The 12085-nt window shown below is 29.9% G+C and overlaps 1 protein-coding gene across 1 annotated transcript; it reads left to right on the top strand.

Moving 5' to 3' along the window:
- The first annotated feature begins 580 nt into the window (after window positions 1–580).
- On the top strand, window positions 581–1455 carry LOC109014902. Its single transcript, XM_018997393.2, has one exon. It carries the CDS (start codon window positions 694–696, stop codon window positions 1303–1305), a length of 612 nt encoding a protein of 203 aa, XP_018852938.1. The 5' UTR covers window positions 581–693; the 3' UTR covers window positions 1306–1455.
- Window positions 1456–12085: the final 10630 nt, after the last annotated feature.

The following is a 12085-nucleotide window of genomic DNA, read 5'->3' as shown; positions in this document are numbered from 1 at the left end:
TGATATTATTGAAACGATTTGTGCAAATTATATATAACGTTCCTTAATTAATAATGTTGATCCAATATTAAAGGAAATCATGATTTCCGATTTTGCTGGTCATGAGATCCTTAAAAATTAGTGCAAATATTAACGATTCTAGATGCACTACTACTTTTAAGAAAGTGAAATAAGTAAATGAGTTGTTCTAATTATCATCTATATATCACATATTTATTATAAAAAAATAAAAAATAAAATAAAATAAATATAGTATGTAGTGTGTGAGGATGATAAGTAGAATTATTCTTTTATAAATTAATGAAAAATGCTACCTTGTCCACTTATTTTGTCCCCTCATTTTAACACTTCATGTATTTTAATTTTTTTACTTAATAGTTAAGCAAGTGACTATTTATATATTGATATTTTTTTATATTTTTTAAAAATATTTTAAAATGATAAGAAATGTGAATTAAAAATTTAAAAAATAAATAAAATATTAAATTTGAGCTAACGGTCAAAATGAAAGACTACTCTGAATGGTAGAGTAGGCCAACTCTTTATAAATACCCAAACAAAGCCCAACCGCCCTAAGCCACCGATCACAACTATATATCCGATTCATATTCCACTCACTAAGCCTTGCCCAGCTTAATTTTTCAATCTCGTTTTCGTGGGATTTTCTCCATCTTAATTATAAAGGAAGAATTCATGTCCATGGACAAGCTCGACAACCGCTACGATGCACCTCGGCCACAATCTAATGCATGGAAAGCGTATGGACTACTGGCCGGCTACCGGACTGCTGATCAGGGAATGACCGACATGGCATCAAGCTCCAGGAGTTCGCCATTTCCGGGCACTTTAGACGATATGTCGCTGCTGGAAAGTGGACTATACGGGAATAAATACGGTGACATGGTCGATGATTACTACAGATTTGAAGCGGAGGCTGGAAAATCAGTTGATCCAAGATTGTTATCGTTGTTAGAGTTCTTCAGGGAACTCTATGTTCGGAGACAGGAGCTGCTCAAGAAGATCTTTCCGGGGCTTCACGATGAGTTTGTGGAGTTGTCTAAGAAAATTCGTGGGGTAGTTGTAGCCCAAGATGAAGGGAGAGGAACCAGGAGGCCGGTTGCAACCTTGCAGAGGAGTTTGAGTGTTGGCTCGCCACGAACACCGTCCAACAAAGCAGGGGAATTGCCGTTGAGGCTCGAACGCTTCAAGATACGCGAACTGACTCTAGAGGGCGATGTTCCAGTACAAGGTGCTCCTCAAGGCGTTAATGGAGGCAGCGGTGGTCAGGGCGGCGCCTCAAAATGAAAGCATATAGGAATAATGAAAGATGCGGAAGGCTTGGAAATGGTCAGCGCCGCCTTCACATGTAAATTAGAGAATTAATTTGTCAATATTATTCGTTTTGTTAGCTTTTTTATTATCGTTATTTTTTTGAATAATGGTATACACAATACATTTTCACAATAATGTTATAAAATGAGAATATTTTTATAAAATAATATTATTTTTATAAGATATTTTATAAAAATATCTCTCATTTAAAATATAATTATGTAAAATATTATAAAAAATATTGTATGTAAATTATTTTCATTATTTTTGTTAATTTTTTATTACAATCATTTGATCAAGAATATTTCATGTCCTAGGGAAGTTATTATATATTTATTTATGTACACGTTATTTTTTTTGAAAAAAATAAATAAAGTAAAAGCAGAATTCCAGCTTTATTTGTATTATTTTCACCACAGAAGTTATGTAACCTTTTTCCAAATGAATGAATAATACATCCAAAATGCCAAGAAAAAAAATAATTGAATCAATAATATTCATTCTTTTACTTTTTCTAGAAAGTTTTAACGGGTCAAAACTATGGAAAAACGAAACCAAGTACTGAAACCATTATCAAAATAGAGCATTCACATCTGATATTCTATAATTTTTTCTAAATTAATTTAGAAAAAATTATAGTTTCTCTAGAATATTCTAGAAATAATTTTCTCTATTTAGAATTTTCTCTAGAAATAATTTAGAATTTTCTCTATTTTAATATGAGAAAATAGAAATCACACTTTTTATAATTTTCTCATAAATTTTACTCATCTTTAAAAAACTTCATACATCTCATTCTCTATCATTTATCTATTCTATTAAAGTAACTTTTTAAAATTATTTCTTTATTATTATTTATACTATTTTATTTCTACATCTTTAACTACTTCCTATAAAATATATATATAAATGATCTAAGAAATGAACAGTAGTTCTCCAAATATAGAGAATTACTATTCACATCCTAAACCTTTTTCTTAAAATGGGGAACTAGATTGAGCGTGTATTTAGAAAAAATTCTAAATACAAATCTTAAAATTTAAGAAAAAATATGTTTTAGAAACGGGATGAGAATGCTCTAAAAAGCTCATAGGATATGTGTACCGGGGATCAACAAGCAGCTGCATATATGGCAAGAAACATATTTCTGGCTTTGCTCCTTTTATATACCACATTTCCAGAACAAAAGCATTATAGATGATTTTAATGTTCTGCAGTTTAATTAATTTATACGTATTAATTTTCTGCATTATATCATAATATATAGTTTTTAAGATTTCCTGAAATATTATATATTTCTTGGTTCTCAAATATTCATGTAGTAATTTTATTTTTGTAACTTGATCGATCTGGCTTTTTAATGTTTAATGAATTTTAGAGAAAATTAAAAAACTTATAGCTAGTAATACTTACATGAATTCTTAAATGGCATGTTACTTTGGCGCGTACTATAGATGTAGTACGCCATGAATTGAACTCTAGGGTTAATTCAGATATTGGCCGGTTATATCACTAACATAGAAACGAAGGATGAATGAAAAAGATCAATGATCATGTGCTTATAATTAACCAAATTACGAAGATGATCAATATATTAAAAATGTCGCTTTTTTTTAAATATTCTATTAAAATTAATGATGATGTAATGATCCCGTAATCGTATATATGTACGTACATGATCCGTCATTAATTTTTTTTCATCATTATTTATTTTTAAATTAAGAACAAGACGTGGCCGGGAAATACGCTAATTTGCCAAGCGTCTAAGGTAGTACCTTCTGAAGAAAGTCAAACATACAAACGATCGACCCCAATCGTCAAGAATCGATATGCATGATCAACTTGATGATCTCTATCAATCATGGCTGCAGTACGATAGTACTTATATATTACTGGTGATAAATCATGCATAACACAGACACAATAATATTTTTTTGAGGAAAATGCATGTCATCAATCATTCATTCATTCATCAAAAAATTAAACTTACATCTATAACCAGATACATGGTACTACTGGACCGATTTGGACTTCATTGTTATGGATACTCTCTACAAGCAAACGTCCAATAAATAATATTTTGTCTAAACAGAGACTCAACATCTACGAACCGTCGAACACAACCGTCCAAGAGACGAACTCTTTTTATATTTTTACTATACAATAAGGAAATTAAGAACGAAAAATGATGGATTACAGTTTGGATCAACTCCGATAGATTTTGACAACACGTGAATGTAACAAACTTGTATCTTTTCAGTCGCATAAGTCAAATCTTAAAGATTTGGTGGTGGCAATTCTGATGATCTGGCACGTTTGGCTAGAAGAGCTGCCGGAATGGGTGACCCATGAGGATTACGCGCAGTTATGAGTGGCGCGTGAGGACCACACGCGGTATTTTTGTAAAACTGTCACTATCCTCCAAACGATTTGCGGTCTGAGAGTTTTATTGTGTTGCGTGTGTCTCTCGAGAGTTGTCAGAAAATTATATATCTGACTTTTTTGGCCTTGAAGGAAGAAAATAAACTAAGAAATAAGAAAATGAGAGGGATGAGAAGGAAAATGAGAAAGGAGGGAAGAAAGAGAAGGAACAAAATCAGAACTTGAGGGTTTTTTTTTTTTTTGGGAGAGATCAACTTTTGGTATTAGGTTAAGAAAAATAAAAGTTGACAGCCACGTTAATTAAGACCACGAGATTATGAAGTTGATCAAAATAATATAATCTCTAATTAATTATGTGCTATGATTGGACTATATATTATAACACATATATAGATTAACATTATAAATTAATTAATTTGCTGTCATTATTATAGAGAGAATATATAATCCAAACAAATAAGTACAGTCGGTGACACCTGGCCAGGTCATGATATGGCTAGGTAGCTTAATTGGACTGGCCAAGTCATATTTGGTTGGCATTTTCATATATTTAGTATTATATATATTCAACGATCTTTTATTTTCCTTCCAAGATGTTTTTATTAATTCAGACATATACGTACGACCCACCTCGATCTGTATTATATATATAGACTACATATAGATATATAAGAACCTATTAATTTATATATGAGAATTGTTATCACGCATATATATATATATATATATATATATTATCATTTTCAATTTTCTGATCAACCATCTAATTTCAAAAAACAAGAACAACTGATTTCAAAAAAAAAAAAAAAAAACAAGAACATCTTCTCTGCCATATGGGTAACCTTCAAAACAAGAATAGTAGTTCTACCGACGTATCCAAAGACGTTGATCGGGAGATTAACGTACTGCATCCTGCAGAAGCTGTTGATCATGCACCGGAGAAACACCAATATTATGGGATCCATCGGAAGCATAGCACGGCGGCCAGAATAAGTACTTCTTTAATTCCAGGCAGCGCTGATTCTGATGCATCGCGACTGAAAAGTGGTGGTGATCTCCTTCCTGAAATCAATAATGCTGGCGATATGCGGGACAATTGTCATAGAATTTATCACATGGCAGCAGAAAAAGCAGTCGATCCACGGTTACTGACCTTGCTAGAGTTTTTCAGGCAACTCTACGTTCGAAGACAGGAAGTGTTCAAGACAAGTTTTCCCGATCTTCACGAGAAGTTTGATGAGATGTTTAAGAAGGATGGTGCAAAAGTATCCCATGAAGTTAAATCAGGTCGAATGATCAAAGCTCAAGTACCAATACTGCAGAGGAGTATGAGCGTTGGTTCGCCGCGTGAGATATCCGGGGATGATTTGAAGCTGGAAAGGTTCAAGGTAAGGATTATTGATGTGGGCGGATCATCAGATACCAAACAAGGTGGTGGGAAAGGTGGTCAGGATGGTAAGGGAGGCCGTTCCAAATAAGCAAGCTATATATATATATATATTGGTTTCCATGCATGGAGGATAGCAGTTTTAGTATTTACAGTTTGGTATATATATAGGATATTCTTTGCTTCAGAGGATATCTAATTAATAATTAGCTCCTGATAATCGTTCAGAGAGAATTGAATACGATCACTTTGGTCATTAATTAATTGGTTGTACAACATGCCACAGAGATATGGTTTGTTCGAATAGATCATGTTGCAAAAGAGTACTGATGATCAGGGGCGGAACTAAGATTTGTTGCATGGGGGCGATTAGCAAGTGTGTCGTATGTAAGGGTGAATAGTAACCGACATTTAAGACAGCAAAGTGTGTCACCGACATTTAACATTAACCATATAAGGTTGTTATTTAGGGACAAACTAAATTATTAAAGCCACCCATCTAAATCTCTCACTTGAGCTCTATTGGACTCAAATGAAAAATAAAAATTAAGATAGAAATAGACATATAAGATTTTTTGAAGCAAATGATAAAAATTAAGTAAACAAAGATAAATTTTTTGTTGAATCTAAGAATGAATATTGTAAAGTCTCAATAATATAGATAGAAATAACTATGCGAGATTTGTTGAATTCACTTATAATTGTTAACTTGATTGTAGTATATATGTACTTACTAACAAAACCAATCCAAACAAGTTTGCTAGTAGAAGACTTAAAAGGAAAAGTGCAAATAAATAGGAAAAATGAAGTTATAAATTTACCAAATAGCTTATAGAAAAAAGATCAAGATATTTTATTGTCTTTTATGAGATGTAAAAAAAAAATGTAAGATTTTATTAATGACAAAAAGTATGTATAATTATGAAACAATTATTAAAAAAACTAAGAGAAATCTAGACAACTAAGTACTAGAAGAGATTTTTGAAAATATTTTGGGGGGTCAAATTATCTTTATATTCAAATATTTTTGAAAAAACTATATATCAAAATATATTTTTGAAAAATTTTGGGGGGGCCAACGTAGGTCCGCCCCTGCTGATGATCTTCGAAGTTCGATCGGCCATTTCATTCATGCTGGATTGGAACTAATCATTAATTCATGGGTGTGATATATCTGCTTCATTTGTACTGTTGTTTTCTAAGGATTTTGTTTCCTTGCTTTGGTTTTCATGATTTAGATCATGTACACGAGTCATGTGCTCGATCGTTGGTATATATAAATTCTTGTAGAATATTGATGTGTTGCTGTCAAATGATTGTTGCAGTCGTGAGTGCGTAAATACTATACAATAATTTTTAAAAAAATAAATAAATATGAGACTATATAAAATAAAATAAAAATTTAATAGTAGATCTTACTCTTTTTTCAAAATTATTATATAATATATTCTACGACTGAATATAATATCACTTTTCATTTAAATTGAGAAGTGCCAGTACTACTTCGTTTCAGGCTGAGAAATAAATTGTGAGTACTTTTTCTACGGATGTTATTTCAGTACTTTTTATAAACAGTAGTGGGTTTTATCTTCAATAATCTCCCATGCATTATTTCAAGTCAAATATATATATATATAGAATTTTCACGTACAAGAAAAGAAACCCATGACATGCGTGCATATATGGCTCATCGAAAGCAGTTTAATTAAATTGGGCCATGCATGCCCAACTTGCACAAAGCATTTATACCCCATAAATTTAAATTCCAAATTCTTGTTGCATGGATCAAATGAATAAGGCTTAATTTTGATCAATGAGAGATCAAATTAATTAGAATACAAATTAGGATTCAAAATTAATAGGCTAATAATGAGAAGTTAATTAATTCCTTAATATCAGAATCTTTTGATCATCAATTATTGCTGGTGAAACTTTTATTTTTTGGGTTGGTGAAACCATTTTTTTTGTAATGTTGATATATCTATCTATCTATATTTTCAGAATCCGTATGGCTAAAATTAAAGTTTTAAAAAACAATTTTTCATGAATTTTGTTTTTCTTCGATATTGTCACATGAGTACTGCTCTAATTGACTGAAAGATATATGGAAAATGATAGGATTACTATTATTCTATTACTCATTTACTATTCTTTTTATATTTGATTTTTTTATTTTATTTAATGGTTAAGAAAATGATTATTAGTAAAATTATATATATTTTTAATTTTTTTAATGATTAAAAATGTTAAAAAAATACTTTAAAAAATGATAAAAAAATTAAAAATTTCAAATATAGTATAAGTATTAATAGAGTAGGAAACCGGTTGCAAGGTATCATTAGCCAAGATATATATATATATATATATATATATATCTTTATATTTCCTATGTACGAGTTTTAGCTCTACCGTATAAAATGCACATACTGTTATATATATGCAGATGATGAGTTGAATGATGATTTACTTTCCCATTACCTTAAGATATTTTCGTGACAATTCTTATTGGGGATTACATGTCCGCACGCACTTGTAATAATATATCCATGGCTGTATATATATATATATATAAGGAGTCTTGCTACACCTACGGACAAGGTTAAATAGTCTTTTTAGTTTTTCATCATTTTTTTTCATATATTTTTTTATATTATTCAATATATTTTTATATATTCTTAAATATATATTTTTAAAAATCACTAATTTATTTAAAAACATTTTTTTATAGTTAAGTAAAATAAATAAAACATCGGTGACTAGCTAGTACTTTTGCAGCATTTTCCATATATTATAAGAGACAACGACCTTTTTCTCAATATAGAAATTTTAAATTGTGTTTAGATGTTGAGCTGAATTCAATTAAGTTGAGTTCTTTATAAATAATAATGAGTTGAGTAGTGGATAGAGTTATGTGAGACTCATCTAAATTAAGTTTAAAATGTGTTTAAATATTAAGATGAGTTTAATACTTTTTATAAAAAATTAAAAAATATTATGAATTTTACATATAAAGATATATATATAAAGATGTTTTAAATTAAAAATATTATAGATATTACGTATAAAAAGATTTTAAATTAAAATAAATTTTAAATTTTAAATATTAAATTTAATTTAAAATTAAAAACCAGGCCTAACCTAATTTTTATTTTAAAAAGCAAGGCCAATATGTACGTACTTCGACCCTGCTTGTACTTTTGACTCTTGATGATGCCTCCCAAATCCAACTAATTCCTCTTGGAAGTGGCTACCGCCGGCCTAGCTAGGGTACTTTTGGCTCTAGTGGCCGGAGCTGCTATATCAAAGTGACAAAGAAATTAGAGGAATGATAATCTACCAACTGATTTACTATTCTTAAACTATTATAGTATAAAATAATATTTTTTTAAAATTTGATTTTAATTTTGATTTCATGTATTTAAAATTTAAAAAAATTATATTTTATAAGAAAGTAGTAAATAAATTGTAGTTGGTTGTTACCGTATGATCATTGCTCAAGAAATTAATTAAGAACGCATGCATGCACTGGATCGCTATATAATATATTCATCTTTTAGTTTTTCTTTTTCCACATATGAACTCACAATTTTTTAACTTTGTTGTCGTTTAAGGATTAAAACTGGTCGAGGCCATGCAGAGTAGTGCCATTTTGATATCAACATCAATAAAGAAAAATTTTATATATCAATTATTATTCTTATAAAGAAAATTATAAATATAAGATATAAAAATAAATAATAACTGAAAAAATATCTCATCTCATTTTATTTAATTATTATAATTTTTTTAATTTTTAATATAAAATAAAATAAATAATTTAATTTTTTTAAAATTTTAAATAAAAATAATATTAAAATATATATTCTAATAATATTTTATTTTATTTTTTAATTTTAATCTCAATTCATCTCATTTTTAAAAATAAACTAACATTAAATTCCTCGTCAATTAAATCGGAAAGTAGCAAAGAACACTGTACTCATGTACTGTATTAGAAGTAGTACCATATCTGTTGTTTTGACCTTTATGGCCAATATTCCTGTTTGAGGGGGAATGACATGGACTTTCCCCACCTAATTAGGCCGTCCTTTTCCCCTCATAGAAAATCAAATCACGTCGCGGGGTACACTTTCCCCTCATAGAAAAACTTGCCGGTAAAGATGGTAACAACGTCGAGAAAGTAGCATCTCATTAGCAGCAGATATGAATCATGATCATCATTCATTCAGCTTTTATATATATATATATATATATTCTCTAAACATGTTGAAAAGGAAGTCTCCTTTAATCATGCATATATATATATATATATATAGCAAGAAAAAAAAATTGTTAAAATTCTGTGATGATATACTACTCGTGTTTTCTTTCTTTTCTCTTTGTTTTTTGATCTCACATCATCCACAATTTTCAAACAATATTAATGGTGACGTTGTTTTGATAAGGTTTCTAATATTCCACATTTCCTCAGTGAAAATTCCTCCCTTCTGTTTTTGTTTTTTTTCCTTGAGACATCGAGTACGTACTGATGATCTTATATATATATGCTGCATTTCATTAATTTATTTTGGTATTCTCTGCTTATTATATGCTACTTATTAAAATCTTATGATAATTATATTATAATATATAATAATCATGCATGATCCACTTGGTGCTGCATGGGTCTGTAACTCTCTAGCTAGCTAGCTAGCTGATCAGACAACCCTCATGGACGAAAATTCAAGGTTAATTCCACCCACGTCCTTTGCAGTAATCTTAATTTGTACGTCCTTAGCAGTAGGTAGTATATTCTTACAAGTTTTTTTTTTTTTTTAACTTGTCGATATATACATATATATATATATATATATATATATGCATGTTTGGTGAATTTCTAGTGAAGTAAAAGAACTCTATGTATCTTCTCTCTTGGTATTCCCAAGGCAAGTGGAGATTTGGATTTGTTGGTGTGTATATATATATATATATGCATGTTTGGTGAATTTCTAATGCAGTTCTAAAGGTAATTTATTTCTCTAAAATTTGAGTATTGACATGTACTAATTATGAGCTCAATAGAAAATAAAATATGAAAAAATATATTGAAAATATATAAAGAAGGCTTGGAAATATAACAACACACACATATTTTATAAGAAGGGATGAAAATACGTCATTTTGAAAAAAAAAGTATTTAAAAGTTAAAAACTTTTCTTAAGAATTTATAAGTTTTCATATTAATTAGTAATGCAGAAGATATTTACTCAATCTGCACCGACTTGCATTAATTAAAAGAACTTAATTTGTTTTCTTTCTTTTTTTATTTTTTGATAAACAGCATTGTATTATTCAAGAGTCTCTATAAAAGATCAGGAAGAATACAAGGAGGGATTTCCTCCAATACAATGAGAGAATTATGCAAACCCAAAGCATGCAAGAGCATGAGCAGTTCTATTGTTGTTTCTACTAGTATTTTGCACTTCTCAAGTATCAAAATTAGCCAGCATAGATCTTGAATCAGCCGATATAATACCGGTACGTACCTGTTCCAATGTCTTCAGAACTTTTGAGCCCTTGAACTACTTGCAAATTAAGAATCGTCTTCCAAAATAACATATCTAAAACCCAAGTCATAACAAAATATAATGGCCTGGAGAGCAGCTACTGCCTCTACTAGAAAAGGGTCAGGGAACAAGTCCCTTGTCATTCTAACTGTGGCCTTGATCTTGCCTTCCCAGTCACGAATAACAACTCAAATCCCCACCTTGCAATGGAAGCATTCCAGTTTAGCATGAAAAATCCTTGAAGAGGGGTCTGCCATGCTTCATTCATAGGCACACCAGTTTCAGTGCATCCAGAAGGTTTTGAGATTTGTCTAACTTCAAGGAGTAAATCCTTGCACTAGTGTAGAAGGATGTGTAAATTTATCCTTAAAAATATATTACAGCAAATTCCTCCATATCTGTCTGATTTAATGTAGGAAACATTTTCTCCACTTGTTCCTTGAAAGCCTGGCTTTGTGATCCACTTTTTTTAATACTGGTTGTGCATTGCTCCCATACATCACTAGCTGAAATGCATTCCCACAACACAAGCTCCACTGTTTCAAGATGTTGTTTACAAAGAGGACACTCAAGATTATCAACTACCTTTCTTTCTTGTGGATAGGTTGGCTAGCTCTTGTTGGAAGTGCATCGAGACAGGCCGCTCTCCAAAGGAAGTTCTTATTGGCATTAGGGATATGCAGGTGCCATATCTTGGTCCACTCATCTAGCAGCTTAGACTGTATTGGAAATTTGTTTTCTTTCTAAGTAGTGGAAATTTGTCGATATATGGAATTTTTAATACAAGTAGTAAAAGTCATGAATTTGTTTTCTTTTTAAGTATTCTCTAGGCAAGCGAAAATATGTCAGTATATGCATGTTCGGTTAGTTTTTTCATGCGAGTCTAAAGGCTTTTTTCTAAAACTCGAGTATCAATATTAAGAAATAAAAATGATGGAAAAATGTATTGTTAAAATTGGTAAAAAGAGGACGGAAATATAAGAATACACAAGATATTTTTATAGAAGGAATGCTAATATGTAAGATTAAAAAAAAAATTTGAAAATTTGTCTTTAAAATTTATTTTTATTATGTCAATAGCGTGGAAGATATGTATCGAGCTTTTATGCTCTTATATACTTTATATATTCATGTTTGGTGAATGTTTAAGGCTAATCCAAAGGCTTTCTTGTATTTCTAGTATTCGCATTTTGCTAAAAAGTTCGATGGGAAATTAAAACGATGGAAAAATAATTATTGAGAAAATAAATAAAGAAAGGTTGAAAATATAAGGACATAACGAGATCTTCTTAGTTTTTTAATAAAGTGACAAATAAATTAAACAATACAATTAATTTTCTTCAATTTAAAATAAATACATTAAGCCCTCATTTTTTTTCACATCTCATTTTATTATTATAATTTTTTAAAATTTTTATATAAAATTAAATAAAAAATT

The sequence above is a fragment of the Juglans regia genome, chromosome 14 (genome assembly GCF_001411555.2).
Source record: "Juglans regia cultivar Chandler chromosome 14, Walnut 2.0, whole genome shotgun sequence".
NCBI lineage: Eukaryota > Viridiplantae > Streptophyta > Magnoliopsida > Fagales > Juglandaceae > Juglans > Juglans regia.
The sequence above is the reverse complement of the archived record's forward strand: the minus strand, read 5'-3'. Positions and strand labels throughout refer to the sequence as shown.